Here is an 18,332-nt window from a genome sequence, read left to right on the forward strand (position 1 = left end):
AAGTATAAAACTGCATTTCTCTGAACTCCACAACAGTTGCCTGTTTTGCAAGAATATCAATCACTCTTGTGGAACCTTTGAAAGAGGAAGAATGAGGTCTTATTCAACTTACGATGGTTTTGTGTGTATCTCTCTTCAATAGCTATGGTCTACCATACATAAACTGGAAACCATTGCTCTTAGTTTGATCTTATTTATGCTTGTTATTTCACTATGGTTATTAATAACACTTCTCAGTTTCAAAAGTATCCTACTTGGAACATAAATTAGTCACTCCAAAATTAGATTGCAATATTTTTCTCATTCTTTTCCTCAATATATCATCCCCAAATGGAAAGCTTGTAAAATTTTGCCTATTAACTGGATATACTGATTTTGATGGAACAGCCTTGAACCACTTAGACTATATCTCCCACTGAAGGAGCATTTTTTTTTTCTGATTCAGCACTGGCTGAAAGCCAACGAAGTATAGACATGGTGTTAACTGCCATGAAGAAAGCAGAAATAAGTAAGGTTTACCCATACACCTCTTAAGAACTCAACAGCCCAGGAAGTATTCATGAATGACTCCAATGTAAAACTGCCTGCTAGAAGACATGGGAGAATCCTAAGGAGAGAGTTTAACCTGTTTGCAGTGTCTGCTTGAGTTTAGATGACTCTCCCAGATAATATTTACCTGTCAATTTAATATTCAAAAACTAGACTTCATATGAAGCACCTTTTAGTCATAGGTAGGATAAAAGCTGGAGAGAATAAACATTTCTGGACCATTACTGGATATGTGTAGAACATAAATTGATATTTCATGCTTGTGATCTGAGTTGTATCTTGTCTCTGTTACTTAAATGGAAAATAAAATCCATGTAAAAGTGAGAGAGAGAATTTTGAGTATGCTGCCAGACACGGAAATTTATGAAACACTCTTGTCAGCTACTCTGGAAACACTACAAAAGAAACGTTCTACTTTCTTATTGGTGTTAAAGCCACTAATAGGTGCAGTTTAGTATAATATCACCATGAGAATTACCACCCCCAAAGTGAGCTTGCTTTGGACAAAATTCTACACGGGCATTTTCTCCTTCCTTTTAATCTTGTGCAAAATACCCAAAGGGGCCATTTCCAATCCAAGCAGTGATCTTTCTCAAGTTGATTCTTTCTCAGATCACAGAGACAATGGAGAATAGGTCCTGTTTACTCAAATCAGTCTGGATTAGTGTCACTGCATTGATGGAATCAGAATTAAAAGGAAACCCATTACTTCTCAAAAGGTACCATCAGATGTCTGGGGGAATAGCTTGGTTACATTTAAATAGACTGTGTAAGGAGGTGGAGGATTCTACAAGATATATACAACAGAGAATTGGTACAATGGGGCAAGGTAGGAAGCGCATCTCAGCCTTAGGCCTGGAAGAATACAAGTGCTTGAAAGGCTGAATATCAAAACAGGGGAAGACTCTCTTCTCCTGCCTTTTTTGTTTCTATACTCTAACAACTACACTCGAATGTTTATCTGTAGGCCAAGTTCTTTCCAGTCATTAAGGCTCTGGTGGAGAGCTACAGCATCCTCAAAAATTTCTCAGATCCTTCCACACAGAAGAAAGCCTCTTCCCTTTTAACTCTATTTTTCTGTCTTTGTCAGATGCCTCCACTCCTAAAAAAGTGTTTTCTTTAGTCCTGTATCCTCTACAGGGCCAATAAATTGTATTCCGTGAATACAAGCATCCGTGGATACAAGCATCTGTTGCTATGGTTTTGAAGTACTATCTTCAGATAGAAATGTAGCGCATGGTATCTATTTAAAGAAAAGGTTGTTACTGTCCTGCGCAAAAAGCTAAAGTAATCCCCACACATTACACAAACCTTGTTCACCTAAATGTTCTGTAGGTAACTAAAACATTTGTTTTTGTGGACAATATGCAATCTGAATTTTGAAAGTGAGTCAGATGTTACTCTATTTTAATTCAAATGGCAAGAAAGGTTTTCAAATGGAGGGCAGTTTCCTAAATGACTTGCATTCTGCCAGGTAAATAATGTTAAGTGTGTGCTGCTTCCACATAATTGATTACCTACAGGATAGATAATGTGTTTGATTAAAAGAAAAAAAACAACAGAACAGATCAGGTTTTTATCTGGTATTGCCATCACTTTTAAAAGTGTTTACTTGCTTCCATGCTATTTGCTTGATTCAGTCTGTCCCTTGAATGTATGTCTCTTAGTCATGGCCAGAAAGGTGAGTGGTTTGATCTGGGTGAATAGGCTTGATGATTGGCAAACACTGTCGCCTTTTTATTTTCTATGGTCTTATTACTGAAGGAGGCCTAAGAAGCCTTGAAATCATTTCACTCAGACATGGTGTCTCAGGATTATTTTTACTCAAAGACATTAATAAGCTATTGCAGTTACTAACCTGACATATATGGTAGTGTAAATAAAATTGAACAGATAAATGCTCTTTTGGAGTAAAGCATGTCTTCTATATATCTGAAAACCTTAGTTTTAATTTGAGGTAAAAGTGACAGCTTAAAGGAACATTCCAATGGTATTTAAATCTCCATGTCTAATCCCAAAGTTTAGGAAATTACTGAAAACTTTACACCAACTAAAATACGTAGCAAACAACAAAGCACTTGACAAACCAAGTTAAGTTGGAGAACTGGGGCCATTGTACACTTTGCCTAGCATGTGTGAGGCGGTGGGATACAAAAGAAATGAGAAGAGAAGAAATAAAGTAAATTAGAACTCATGAAAGAATACTCATTTGAGGAGTAGTATGATCCCTGCTTTCTGCTTCTTATTGGCTTCTGATTTGGTCTCAGTGTATATGTTATAAATCTGGACAATGAAGTCATGAATTTATATCATTTCCAAGAAATAGTTTGTAAAGTCTGATAAACCACAATCTTAGTTCCTCAAAAAATACATTTGTATTCCATTAATTATGTTATTATTCTAAACTGAATTCTGACTAACTGGGCAGAAAATCATAGAAATTATACAAGGAGAGGCCAATTTTGTGGCCAGTCTTCCAGAAATGAATAGTCTTAATTCTAAATTTGTTTTCCAGGTGGTTTCTTTCCAAAGTAGTCTACATTTGGCCATAATTGACATTAGTAGGAAGTGAATAATGACATGACCACAAAGATTTGTATCCTTAGTGCTGACTGAGGTGCAAAATCTAAATGATTGGATCAGAAACATTGCTTTGGCACAAACAAGAGTGTGTTATGTGTTCATTTTGAGGAAGTAGAAGCTCATTAATAAACTCGGCAGCTATGTGTGAACCTCCAAAGATTATTACTCATTGCATCGTGAGTGACAATACTGGCTATTCTGCTACTAGTTCCCATCAAAGCTGAAGCTGAAAACACAGTTCCCACCTAACCAGACAAAGCCTAGCACAAAGGAAAGGTCATAGAGATTACTTGAGGATACATTATAACATTTACTTGGCAGTAGAATGTATAGAAATCAGCCCAATTGGGGCACACACTTGCTTCAGGATTAAAAACAAAAAAACAAAAAACAATACCCTACTGAGTTAGAATAAAAGAGGTAGTTTTGCAAAGTAATTTTTAATTTCAAAGTGTTCTGCATGCATTTTTTAAAGAAGTATTTGAGCATCTACTGTGTCTCAAACACTGGTCTAGATACTAGAGATTTCCTAGTAAATATGCCAGGTAAGAATGCATTATCTAGCAGAGAAAAGCATCATTGTTAAATAGCTATACAGATAGTCCATTTTGACTATTATTATGTGATGCAAATGGAAAGTCCTATAAAAGTGTGGGGCAGAAAGCAGTGGTCTTTTCAGCAGTGAGAGAAGGTGCTTGGCAGAGGACAATTAAATTGAACACTGGGAAAGCTGTTGCATAATGAACCCTGGAGCAGTTGGGATGTGCCAAAGGCATTAGAACTAAAGGAGTTGGTCTTTGAAAAACTACAGGAAAACCCATTTGCTAAAGGAGAGCACAGGGTGACATAACTAGAGCTGGTGGTAGCTCAAAGGAGTTAGATCTCTTTTTTCTTTTTATTCCTTTTGTGCTACTACTGGGGCTTGAACGCAGTGTCTGGCTCTGTCCTTTAGCATTTTAACTTGAGGCAGCTAGTGTACCGTTTGAGCAACACCTCCACTTCTGACTTTTTGGTGGTTAATAGGAGATAAATGTCTTATAGATTTTTCCTGCTTGGGCTTCTTTGAACCACAATTCTCAGATCTCAGCTTCCGAGTAGCAGGACTATACATGTGAGCCTACAATGGATTTCTTAACTCAAGTTTCTTAACTCTCCACAAATATACACATTCTAGGAGTGCAGATATGGCTAAAATGGTAGAGTATCAGTTAAGAGTAAACACACCCTGTGGGAACACAAGGTCAGGCTGGAGTTTAAGCCTCAGTATGGAATAAAATGGACAGAGAATTACTGCTGAACTTGAAAAGTCTCAAGGGTTCATTTCCATACAAATAGACTAACTTTCACTAAAGAGTTCAGTTATTCTACACTTCCTAATCTCAACTATGTAGGCAAAGCAGAGGTAGTAAGATGACTATTATTTTTATAGATTGAAATGTCCTCAAGAAATAGAAGAGAAAATTGCTTCAATAATAGTTTCATTTGTACCTTTATAAATAGCTTTTGGTTTGAACAAACTGAAATTGCTTACATTTCTCTAATAAGTGGATCGAGAATTATAGACTATTAGAATTACATTCATCTGCTTGTATTCAGCCTGCATTTGCCTGAACATAGTGATGTCAGTTTCCTATAGATTCCTTGTAATTTTATTTTGTTCATCCTAATTTCTAGAAGGGAACATTTTCTAAAGTCGTATAATTTAACATTTATTTCTTTCTAACTGAACAATGTACATTTTAATTTGGCTATCTTTGGATTGTGTCATTTCTTCCTATTTTTTCGAATGCTATCTGTGATATTAGTTGATATTTTGTTTGCTTGATCAGCCAACTTTGAATTTAATTTCTCTCACCTGTCAGTTTGAATTTCTAGGGAGCTCTTTCTTCCACTATAGATTCTTGGTCATTCAATAATCTTGCCATTTTGTGTCATAAAATAAAACATTGTAGTTGACTTTCTATGTGCCTTCCAGAATTTTGTGTGACAAATTATTTATTGTTATATTTGGCTTACTATAAGATATGGGAAAGTTATACTTTCAGACATTCCCTTTCCAAGATTATTTTAGAACACAAACATAAGTAAAAAGTTTTACATTTAACAAAACGTGATTTTTATAAATGTGACAATAAGTAAATTAATTTTTTTTGTGGTCGGTTGTGGGGCTTGAACTCTAGGCCTAGGCGCTGTCCCTGCACTCTTCAGCTCAAGGCAAGCACTCTACCTCTTGAGCCACAGTGCCACTTCCGGTTTTCTAGTGGTTTATTGGAGATCAGAATCTCACAGACTTTTCTGCCCAGGCTGGCTTTGAACCATGATCCTCAGATCTCAGCCTCCTGAGTATCTAGGATTACAGACAAGAGCCACCGGTGCCCAGCTAGTCAGTCAATTTTTAAGGTTGAACCATGGTACTTATCTTCTTGACCTCAAATGTAGTTAATTGTATTTAATTCTAGTATAAAACAAACCATTCTCTGAAGTGAGACAGGTAGTAAAATACTTAAAAATGACAAGTATTTCCCCCTTGGGCAGGGTTTGTTGAAAATTTGTATCCTGCTAATATTAGAAGATGGAAATGCGGTACTGTGTGCAAAAATATAATATAGGCTTTGTAAATTCAGTGTCATGAAGAAACTGTTTTCTTATTCCCTGGAGTGTCTGTAGAATGTTCACAAAATCTTCTTCAGGAAGTGAAAGGTCTTACTTAACTGAAGAAACTATAGATACTGTCTGAGATGTTTTTGCTTTTCAGATTTGGCCACAGAAATATGGGCAAAGAAAAAGCAGTTATTTTATGCACCTGTTTTGAAAATGGTCTGATAGCATTACTATAAAATAGCTTCCCATGGAGGGTGATTAAGGGGCTTCAGATGAATGGAGAGTAGAAGAGTAGGTGAATACAGTCATTATATTCAATGTTCATATATAAAAATGGAACCATCACTTGAATTTATGGGTGGAACTGGGAGAGATGAGGAAGAAGAATGGAAAGGGTGACACTGATCCAGTGCATTGTGTTTATAAACTGACAAGAATTGAAACTACTTCTTATCCGTGAGTATAAAAAATATAGATAAATAGCTTTACCATGGAGCTAGAAGAATGTTAGGACCTGGGGCAAACATTGTATCCCATCTTCAGATCCAGTTTCCTCAACTTTAGATGGATTTTTTACCTTATAGGAAGCTCAGTGTCAAGCTGTTCAACTAGATTACCTGGAGGTACATAACATATTAGTGGCGAAGGCTGGCCTCAAACTCAGTTCTACTATATCAGCCTCACAAGTGCTGGGATTACAGGATTGTACTACTACATGTGGACAAATCATGATTATATATTCCAATAGTAATCTCTCTTGTCTCTAACTTAATTCTGTTCCCCATTTTCATGACTCTCTTGGCATATGCTATTGGCTATTGTTGCTATATAAATATCACATAACTAGTATAGAGAGTAATATCTGGGAAAGAGGAACTTTGTCTTTTGCAGACATGGTAGAAAGAGAGTCTTGGAAACACAAATTGCACTTAAGGTTCTGTTTGCACTGCATTTATCAAATGACTTGATGGTAATCTGTTTTTGATATTAACTTGTTTCAGAACTAGGGGCTTGGCTCATTCTTGACCTGGTATTCTGGTGGCCCTAGGTTTAATCCCTAGTATGGAAATAAATGGGTTAATTAAGTAATGTTTCATATGAAAATAATTACAGCATCAATTTTAATTGCACAGAAATCCAGATATTTAATATTCAGCTTTGGTTACAGCAATCCACCAATACATTATTATGGAGCCTGTCTGGGAAAATCAATGATATATTCAGAATTCATGTTCATCAGAAGGATTTAATTCAGGAAAGCAAAATAAAACATCACTAGAGAGACTATATTCAGAGAACATTTTATAAAGAGAAAATCTGGTCATATATAATTTATTTCTTACCTATCTTTATTGTAGCACCTTCTACAATTTAGTGGGGAAATGGAGCAGAGGCTAGAAATGACCATAATGTTGAGTGTTTTTGTCCCAAGTCTGCATCATCCTTCTTATAGAACTGTTGGCTCATCTGGTTCGAACTTAAATATGTTATGAACATTGGTAACAGTCCAGGGTCCACTCAGAGAGTCTGCTCTCTCCAAGTTCATAAGGAATAAAATGTCTATTGAAACTCACAGGGAGTCTACTGGTTTATTCAATCAGGATTACAGCAATTCAAAGACACAGCTCAGTTTTGTCTTTTATGTTTTGTAGAAGGAAGACTACCTCATCTCTCACATGTGATTGGATAGACACATAATATGCATTCATTATCCATATATATGCAGAGTATATGAAGTTTATTCGGAAACCAATGAACTTTATGTTTAGAAAGGGAGAATATATACATTATTTCATTTCAGACACTCTAATAATCTTTGTTACATGAGACATATAAAGACCAGTAAGTTCTTCCAAGGGTAGTGTTTATGCCATATATGCACATGTCATGTTCTAATCTCTGGAACTCTTTTAAAGGCATTGTCAATAAGCATTGCATTAGCATTCTGGCATAACCTGTTTCTTCCTTCTGTGTTTATGGAATGTCTGAGAGTAAAGAAGGGAACTGTTCCTTTCTTTCCAGCAGCTTCACTATGATGGGAAATGAGGGGATAACTATTCTTCACGTTGTCCTGGAGAGAGAGCTACTTCCTGGGCAAGAAAACTGTGTGTTAACCTCCTTAGAAGAGCACTGTGCTTTGCTTCATGCTCTACAACCACCATTTACAAATGCTTAGTAATTTATGAACAGAAGGCCCTGAATTTTTGTTTTGCACAGAGCTACAAATGATTTCCCTGTCCTATCTCAGTAACACTTGTTCTTCTTTGGCTCTGTTGCTTTGCCCTTGGCCTCCAAATCATACTCTGTCAACATATGTAATCTCTCTTCAAATCAAAAAATAAATAAGAACCTTTAAAAAAAACTAAATATTTTAAAACTCCATTTCTAATGAGCTATATCCATGGTAGTTTTTTGACTTACTGATTTGTGTGGTGGTAGTATTGGGATGTGAGTGTGGTGTGTGGGTGTGTGTATGTGTGGGTGTGGGTGTGTATATGTGTGTGCAAGAGAGAGAGAGAGAGAAAGGGAGGGAGGGAGAGAGAGAGAGAGAGAGAGAGAGAGAGAGAGAAGAGATGGTCCTGAGACTTGAACTCAAGGCTAGCAACATATTACTTGAACCACAGCTCTACTTCCAGCTTTTGGTGATTAATTGGAGACTTTCCTGTCTGGGCTGGTTTTGGATGCTGATTCTCAGATATCAGCTTCCTTAGTCTGATTATAGACATGAGCCACCAGCACTGGTGACTTACTGTTATTTTTTTTTCTTTTTTAGTTGTTTGTTTGTTTGTTTTCAGTTAGTGATGGGGCTTGGCTGTGGGGCTTGAACTCAGGGCCTGGACATTGTCCCTGAGCTCATTTGCCCAAGGCTAGTGCTCCATCACTTTGAACCACAATTTCACTTGCAGTTTTCTAGCCATTAATTGAAGATGTTTCTCATGGACTTTCTTGCCCCAGCTGGCTTTGAATGGTGATCCTTAGATCTCAGCCTCCTCAATAACTAGGGTTATAGGTGAGCCTGTAACAGGCTGTTTATTTATTTATTTATTTATTTTTGGGTCCGGTCGTGGGGCCCGAACTCTGGGCCTGGGCGCTGTCCCTCAGCTCTTCAGCTCAAGGCTAGCGCTCTACCACTTGAGCCACAGCGCCACTTCCGGCTTTTTTCTTTTTGCTTATGTGGTGCTGAGGAATCGAACTCAGGGCCTCAGGCATGCAAGGCAAGTGCTCTACCACTGAGCCACCTTCCCAGGCCTATTTATTTATTTTTTTAAAATAAACTAAGATAAGTATTCAAATAGATATCCAATAATGCAACTCTTACTTGAGTGGTCTCATTGATTGTGTTTTTTTAAAAATAAGTTAATAGTGCTGGCATTACTACTACTAAAAAAAATAAGCATGCTATTTGAATTCTGATTATTTGAAATTAAATTGGGGAAGAATTTAAATTAAAATATGTTCCCAAATTTTAGATTGAATTTATTTTGAATTATTATGCTAATAATTATGCCCAGGACTGAGAAATCTAGCTTGATGCTGTATGAACTGAGCCATTAACCTTAGAAACAAATTCTTTTGTCTCTGAGTATGATATTTTATCTGGAATGTATACAACTTAAAAATATGTCATTTTAAAAAAAGATCCATCAGCTCCCACCATGCTTATTAATGAGTTTTGGAATACAGCTTGAGCTTCATTGGTTCCAAACAGCATGGTTAATCTTATTGCAAAGGTTGAGAAGTCCTTTTGAGACCCCTCAATAAATGGTATTTCCATTTCTCTTAAATCCTTGGAGAAACCATGAGTGTTTCCCTCACTGCCTGATAAAGCTGGGCCTCCCACCTTACCCTTTCTCTTTATATGTACATATTGTGGCGGGAAATTCAAAGGGTCAGTGGGTGTTTCTTTGTTCTCATCCAAGCCCACAATTAGCTGCTGTGCCTCTGGGAGGGGAGGAGGAGGTAGAGGTGGCCCAATGGCCCTTTTACTGCCTGCAGAAAGTGCTCAGCCAGTTTCTTTGTCCTTTCTGTCAGGCATGGCTGCCTCCCTAATTGTAGCGCTGTAGGGAAACACGTGCCTTTGTGAACATTATCTGATTCCTACAGGACTTTCAGGAGTGCTTTGTATACTGACCCCTAACAAACACAAATAAGATCTTCTCAATTCCTTTTGCAGGCTGATATCAGCCTCAGGCTTCAGTTCAGCCAGGCGACCCCGAATACTCGTGTGTCAGCCTCAGCCTCTGATTTTTCTTTCTTCCTTTTCTAGACCTACAGTGTTATTTATTCATTTCTTTTGCCCAGTCCTTCAGAGGTTGAAGATGGAGGATAGGGAAGGAGCAAGAGCTATAGAAGTCAGAGGGGAGAAGAGGCGAGACAAACAGCTGCTCTTGTCAGCATGGGGATAAGTGTGGATAGATTGATAGCAATCTGCAGAGCAAATGGGGAGGTGGCATTCGCGGGGAATGTGAACGCATGAATGTAATGGAATGGGCATGCGACTGTTAAGGTTTAGACAGATGCTCTCTCTGGACTGAATGGAATGGTCGAGTCAGTTTCTTCTCCCCATGGGGCAGAATGAATGCTGGGTAACTTTATTAAAGTTTAAATATAAAACAAAGGAGGAGGCAACAATGCTTGATAAGCAATGTACTCATTACCTTGCTCACGTCATTGTAATCCCTCTGTATGGTATTTTCACAATAAAAAAAAGTTTAAATATTTAAAAGGCACAAGCCCTAATTTCTTTGTGAAGTTATTTCTTTTCTTTCCCCCCTACTGTTCTTTAGCTTGGGTCTCTGACTTAATTGAAAAGCCTTGTTTTCTTTGTAAGATACGCACTCCGACATATGTACCTTCCTCTTGCTCTTGATTAGCTTAAGGAGAAAATGAGATTTCCCTGTCTCAGAAGGGTTCACAAAAGGAAACTACCACAGGCTGCTTTTCCCTTTTGAAAACGTGTTCATTTTGACTCAGGTTTCAGGATGGACTGCAGGCTTTTGACAGTTATGAGGTTCTGAACAGAGTTCTGAGCATATGTACATGTAAACACACACACACATACACATGAAGCAGTTTTACATTTTCTTCTCTGCTTATTAGCCAATGCTTGGACAAATTATTTTCCCTCTCTGATATTAATGTGATAATGTTGGTTTGCAGGTAAAATGCGAAGAATTTAATCCATTCCTTCCATCAACACTTTCCTGAGTATGTATTTATGCTCATGTTCACACACATTGAGGAGATAAAAGCTTCTCCCAGCATAGCTACATGAGCTGAAACTCTTCTGAGTTCTATCAAGAGCAGAATTTTATCCATAGCTACTTGATGTTTTGTTGACTTTCACGTTCTATACTCTGAAGTGAATGTTGCCACTGAAAATGAAACAAAAACATATTTAAAAGATAAATTAGTAAGTTATCTATTAAAATATATAGTTGAAATCAGACAGAGTGATGGAGATACTAACTGGAGAGTCCCAGTCAGGGAAGCACTTCACTCCAGTAGTTAAAGAACAGCTTGGGCAATATAGGAAGATCTGCATCTCAGAATATGACTAGATCAACAAGAGAAAATAAATCAATACACAAAATAAAATTGTATTTTTCGGCTTCCCTAACCCTGTTGCCCATTTGCGTGAATCTTTGTGAAATTCGTTCCTAGCATTGGATTGGATGGGATGGGCTGGGGGTGAGTACAATGCATAATGTAGGACAACAGAATTTAGAATTAAAACAAAGGAAATTTGAAAATCATCTGATTTTTGTCCCACATATGCAAAAATTTTGATGTGTAAACTCCCTTCAATTGATCAAGTTGGTCCTTTTCAGTGTGAATACTATAAATATTCTTCCTCTTACAAAGGAATAAAGCAAAGTATGTCTTCATTATAAAATACTTCTAGATGAGGCTAAATGGCTCTGGTCTGTTAACTCTGTTATTCAGGAGACTGAGGTTTGAGGGTCACAGTTCAAAATCAGCTCAGGCAGACAAATCTGAGAGATTCTTACCTCTAAATAATCGGTTAAAATGTTGGAAATAAATGTGTGGATGCCAGCCTTGAGTGAAAACGCTAAACCAGGGTAGAAGGCCCTGAGTTCAAGCCCCAGCATCGGCACATACACAAACAATAATTCTATGCAGCTCTTGAGCACTGGACACATTCTGCCTAGCTAGAGTACTATATATTGTTTCACACATTCTTCAGGATACCAGTCACCAAGGTGATGTAATCTGTGAAGGTCATTCAAGGTCATTAGGGCTCAGACTTGATGTTTTCCAGTGAGTCACAAATGGTTGATTTTTTTTACTTTGTATATGAAGTTTTAGACTTGGAGTGGGTTTTGGGAATGTGCAGGCAACAAATAATGTCTTTTTTTTTTCTGGAGCTTCCATGACTAACGTTGGGGTTCTGGGTGTTCACGCAGCCACAGTACACGAACCTGGGGCTCCTGAACAGCATGGACCAGCAGATCCAGAATGGCTCCTCGTCCACCAGCCCCTACAACACAGACCATGCACAGAACAGCGTCACGGCGCCCTCGCCCTATGCGCAGCCCAGCTCCACCTTTGACGCCCTCTCTCCATCACCTGCCATTCCCTCCAACACAGACTACCCAGGCCCGCACAGCTTCGATGTGTCTTTCCAGCAGTCGAGTACCGCCAAGTCGGCCACCTGGACGGTAAGAGCACAGGATCCCCATGCCATCAAGCTTCACTTCCAACCATAAGGAAGGTGCTCATCACCTGGCAGGGTGATTCCTCTGCCAAAGTTAGAGCGTGTTTGTTTTCTGATTGGAAACTTTTGTTGTTTTGGATATTTAATGCTTAAAACAGAGAAAAAGAAAGACCGGGTGCCATTTAACAAGGAAAGTCACATTTGGACCCAAATGCCCCTCTCCATTCCATACAGGTCCTATTCACTGCAATCTTTGTGACATTCTTGCTTTGTGATGTCTTTTATTTTTTGAGAATTTCCAGCAAAACTATAAAACATTATGCCAGTAAGAAATATCATAATCATAGCCTAAAGATAGAATGTATGTTTACCAACTACAAAATTTCAAGGACTTTATATCTCTTTATGGTAAAGATGTAAATATTTTAGGAATTGATTTTTCAAAAATATGTTTCTTCTACTTCATAGTTTATTTTAGAATGTATAATAATATGAATAAAGCTCAGACGTGTAGGCGACACCTACAGAGATGTTGTTTACTAATTGGTCAAAGTATACTCCTGGCCCAAGTACTATTTATTAATTAATTTAATGTTTGCATGGATCACAGAAGTTCATCTAAATAACCCTCACCACGTCAAAAAAAAAGTAGCTTCAGTATTTCCTGAAGTTCTTTTCTCTCCTGATTTCTCTCCTGATTCTCTGATAAACATTTCCATTCTTTACTTTACCTATAATATCTAGTGCACCATTGTCTTTTGTGCAACTGAAGAAGTTATTAGGTATCTGATTTGGTAACTCTACACTTGACATAATTTCATATCTGCCCACTGATTTTGACTTCATATCTTTATCAAATAGGCACACACATTTTGTTTTGTTTTGTTAACTCCTAATATGCCAGTGAGGAAGCCTGGAAAACTGGAGACTAAGTGACATGTGAAAGTTGCAGAGGCTCTATAAGAGCTAGATGAATTTCTGGTTCCTATCTTTCCTCAATGAACTATGTTCTTTTTTACTTTTTATATCATTTCCTGTCAGAATGTCCCCAAATTGTCTCAGAACCTGTTTTGTCATTGGACTTTGTTTTGTTATTTGAAAAGAGGTCATGTTATGATTCATATTTATACATAAAGTATAAACATTAGCTTAACTTTTTCTTCCTGGTGCCCTTTATCAATTATCCCATAATCCTTGCTACCATTTGCCTTTATAATCCTGGACATGGACCTGAAGGTGAGTAAACTTGAATTTATAGGCCTTCTAGAGTTGGTTGGTTGATCCAGGTGATATTTTTTTGGATGGGGGGAGAGTGGTCACCTAGAGCACCTTCACAAACACTAATCTTCAAGGTGAATAGTACATGTCATTCTGAGTTCAAGGTCCATTATAATATGAGTGAGCTTGTCTGAAGGAATGATTGTCTTGTGGAGGCAGCCAAATTAAAAAAAAAATCACTTTCCTTCTAAAATCATTTAAGAATTGAGGGGGTAGAGCTTGTCATACATTCACCAGGATGATCAGTTTTCTCCTTTCTTCTTCCTTTACCACCTCATCATCCAGAAATCCTAAGCTCTATTTGCAAATTCAGCACATTGAGAAACTATTCCCATTCAAAACCTCTGTTTCAGGGAAGTAGGATTTAGAAAAGAACTGATGTTGGTATAATACACTGTAAAATACTTTTTACATATAACAGCAGTACTGTCAGAACTCTGGGGAAAAAAAGTACAGGCACTTTAGGTGATGAGAAACGATTAGTGAGGGAGAGCCAGAAAACCTAGATTCTAGTGTGGTCATCTGAGTGACCTTAGTCAAATCACTTCACCTTTCTGGAATTCAGTAGGTGCCTCAGGCTAAGATAATGAAATCTACTTATTTTCTGAAGGCCAAGTGATAGCATTAATGATCTGTTTTAGAAGTAATTAGGTTCTTATTGAATATTTGGTCATATGGAATGAACTTCAATGGTTTTGCATGTCTTGAATTTCTGCTTCGTTGTCTATTGTCTTAACACATTTTACAGAATAACTATATTCTAAGTTTATTATATGACATATTTTTACAAACTTATCAGCAGGCTTATTTCAAATTTATTTTGCATTTCCTCTAAGTCTAGTGCCCTTGAACTCTGGTAGCTGCTCAGGTTACCTAAAAACTCACTGTATACATGGACACCTGTACCTTGGATATAGCAGCATCTAACTCTTTCAGACAAATTATGTATCCTTTCCTTTATGCAGAGGTATTGCTGCTTAAAAGGATTGGATCATATATTTATCTTAGTTGAACCAAATGGCCAAGTCTGTGAAGAAACTTTCAGCAGTAGTCACAAGGTTCATCATAAGCCAAAATGAGAGAGGAGCCCAAGGCCTCATATTCTAGGTATAACCCCCTACCATCCTATCTAGACTGTCTCTCGTTGTGATTGACAGAAAGAAGGTTGGAGGTCCAGTACTTCTCTGCACATTCTCAGGTTGGCCTTGAATAGTATAGAGCTGGTATCTTAGTGGCTAAGGGTATTTTGTGTGCCATTTTACACAGTACCAATTTCTTAGGCATATGCACTTAAAAACACTCACTCAAAATAAAATGCTTCCTTTGGAATTGCCCACAGACTGGTAGCTGGCTGAAGTTGCTATCATTAGTGAGATGCAATGCTTCTTGCATAGTCTTTCTGGTAAATCATTAATTGAAAAAAAAAGTTTTTAGAGCTCCTTTTATCATTTGTCATTCTCTGTGTTTTTTTTCCCTTAGAGTATTTCTGCTTTTCCTTTCAGGATTACTGTCAAAATATAACTAACATTTAAAGTAACTACACATTTTTCTTTGCTTTCTCTATTTCCTAAATAATCAATGTCATTATGATTCCACTTGTCTTAAAATATAATATTTATTTTAAACTTGTAATGAAAGCAAGTGGTGTCCTATCATTCTCTATTTTATATACATAGCACATGCCCAAGGTAATGTTCAAGATTTTTGTTTCAGATTTTCTTCTTTCCACAATTTAATTGATACTAATAATAAAAGCTTGCTATTTAATGTGTTGCATTACTGGTCTCGTATGTTAGCTGAGGATATCAGTCATAGGATAGTTGAAAGAATGGCAGTTTGTGAATGACATGAAACATGCATAGATTTCAGTTCTGAAGTTTACTAGCAGCATATACCCTTCAAGTCCAGACTCTCTCAAAGTTACTCTGTTCACCTACAAATGGAGTTGTCATTACTTCATTGTCACATAATAATAACAGAGTAAATATAACTTCAGTACCTGGTTAGTGTTAGGCAAACAAATGCTTAGTGAGTTTTAATTTGAATCCTTTTGTCAGGAGAGTTTAAAATAATTTTCTTGAGGGTTCAATTTGAAAAGCAGACAATAATTTGAATGAATAAAAAGTGTTTATTATGTTTTTTTTTCCTTAATGTTTTAGGGCTCTTAGAATGCATATTACAAGCCAGGTGCTGGTGGCTCATGCTTATAATCCTAATTACCCAGGTGGTTGAGGATAAGGGTTCAAAACCAGCCTGAGCAGGCAAGTCCATAAGACTTTTGTCTCTCATTAATGAACAAAAAGCTAGAAATGAAGTATGCCTCAAGTAGTAGAGTGCCAGCCTTGAACAGAAAAGCTGAGAGAGTGTTCTGCCCTGAGTTCAAGTCCCAGTACCAACACAAACTAAAAAGAAAATAATAGCAACCAAAAAATGAATCCTAGAGCCTAAAAGGACTGCAGGTAATATTAACCACTATCAAATAGATGAATAGATGGCAGAAGACAGTAAGAGGCTCTCCTAGATGCCGATCCAGAGAGTGCTGCCCTACTTACTACCTTCCCAAGCAGATGCAAGCTCACCTTCCCAGCACAAGGAAGGATCCTTTCTGGATTTAAAGTATGCTGACCTGGGCTGGCAGAGCTCCAGTTGAACAACCTGTCGACTAAATGCATTTACTCACCTTGTTGTTTTTTGTTGTTTGTTTGTTTTTTTTTGGTTGTGGGGCTTGAACGTTGGGCCTGAGCACTGTCCCTCAGCTCTTCAGCTCAAGGCAAGCACTCTACCACTTGAGCCACAGAGCCACTTCCGGTTTTCTGGTGGTTAATTGGAGATAAGAGTCTCGTGGACTTTCCTGCCCGACTTTCTTGCCTGGGCTGTCTTTGAACCATGATCCTCAGATCTCAGCCTCCTGAGTAGCTAAGATTACAGGCCTGAGCCAACATCGCCAGGCAACTTAAGAATCTTAAGCTTAGCCACATTTAACTAGGATCCAGCACAGCATCAGATGTAGGATAAGACCTTTAAGACTTACTCAGAAGTTTTTTTTCCCCCTTACTCATGGTTAAAAGAAACAATTCTAATTTCAAGCAGTACCCTTCAGTGCTGATCCTGATTGTTAAGTATCTATGGTTTGGTCCCTTTGGGCAGAGTGGCCCAGGAATTTTGGAGAACATTTTTTCTTCTCGTTGCTTAATCATGCCAGGCTCCTATAACATTTAGAGCTTTGAAGAATTTGACTTGAGCTCCTGGAGAGATTAAGGAGGTGTCTTTTGAAATGGGAACAGCCAGTTCCCGGGAGAGTTCCATTGATCCCAGCGTATCAGTCTTGGTCTCCATCTGGCAAGCTGGCTCTTCTTGGCTCTACAGGCAGGCAGGCTGAGATGTGCGTCTGGGGCCCACCCTGCCTGTCATCAGGTTACCTGTAATGTAAGACTTTCAGAAAACGGCTGCCAGCTCTGCAGAAATCAAATGTAAGCCAGACCATTGCATGGCCCTCTGGAATGTAGAGACTCTTAAGAATAGCTATCAAAGGACATGATGTCCAGACAAACTTCGAGGTTGGATAGGATTTATCAGCTGGCTTCACAGGGCAAATATTTTTGGGCTAGAGTGTAACTCAGTGATAGAATATAAGCTCAGCATGCACAAGGTTCTAGTGTGATCTATAGCACATACATACCCACACTGGTACACTTTACCCTTTAAAATTGGTAAGCCTTAATTTGGACTTGATGTAGTCTTACAGTTGAACATCTGTTAGGTGCTTTTCTTTGGTTTTATTTTTTGTTTGTTAGTTTCCTTCAAGACAGTATCTTGCTGTGTAGCAGAGGATGGCCTCAAACAAGTTTACTGGCATGTGTCACCAGGCCCAACAATGGCTGTTAGGTTTTATTGATGATGGAAAGGAGAGAAATTTTGTAACTCATACCAGTGATACACTTATTCATAGCTGTTTTATACATCACCTGTAATACATATAGAGCTGCCTTTTTGCACCCCTCCTGTAACTGATATAAGAATGACACTGAGAATATTAAGCTTCTAACCAAGGTATTTGTTAGTTGTCAGCATAGTGAGGAAGAATCCTCAATAAAGTGCTTGGTGATTGTTGGTGATAGCTCATGAAACTTCCTTCTAGGATTTGGGCTTACAGATTTCCATGGTAAGGCATGCTGCAGTAATGTTCTCCAGTCAAGCAAAATAACTTAATCACCATGCCTGCCCAAATTCATTTAGATGGACTCTAGGTTAATACATTTGGGATAAGCTGCTTTCACCTAATCTAATGTTTATCACCTTCTCAATTATTCAGAATGATTCGTTGACTGCAACCTGGAGTTTCTATTTAAAAGAAAAAAGCATCAGTCGTGATTTATTGCATATGAATATTGCTACTGCTACAACAGAAACAAATGAAGCTTACTTGCTATTTTTCCTACTAAGAGGATAATAGCATTTTTTCCCTTCTTTTTGTTCTTTGTCTTCCTGTTCCGCCTAGATCTCTAGCCTTAGAACCTGGTATTCCTCTTCCTCTTCATCCTTCTCTTTCAGTTGGCATTTGTAGTTTTCACCATCCAAGCTGGTATCTTATTTTTCTACTTCCCTGGGATGGTTAGTTCATATGAGGAAGATCATGATATAA

At 37.9% G+C, this 18,332-nt stretch overlaps 1 protein-coding gene across 13 annotated transcripts in view; it reads left to right on the top strand.

Moving 5' to 3' along the window:
* Tp63 (tumor protein p63) overlaps nucleotides 1-18,332 on the top strand; it is a 211,459-nt gene that overhangs the window by 123,709 nt on the left and 69,418 nt on the right. For 8 of the 13 annotated variants that reach the window (XM_013019345.1, XM_013019339.1, XM_013019343.1 and 5 more), the window contains one exon: nucleotides 12,162-12,416. In XM_013019345.1, the coding sequence (XP_012874799.1) occupies nucleotides 12,162-12,416 (255 nt within the window). Of the gene's footprint in view, nucleotides 1-3,592; nucleotides 3,610-7,342; nucleotides 7,368-12,161; nucleotides 12,417-18,332 lie in introns of those variants that run through there. The other 5 variants (XM_013019341.1, XM_013019342.1, XM_013019350.1 and 2 more) reach the window with 2 other exon arrangements.

This window comes from Dipodomys ordii, unplaced genomic scaffold, assembly GCF_000151885.1.
Source record: "Dipodomys ordii isolate 6190 unplaced genomic scaffold, Dord_2.0 Scaffold45, whole genome shotgun sequence".
Taxonomy (NCBI): Eukaryota; Metazoa; Chordata; class Mammalia; order Rodentia; family Heteromyidae; genus Dipodomys; species Dipodomys ordii.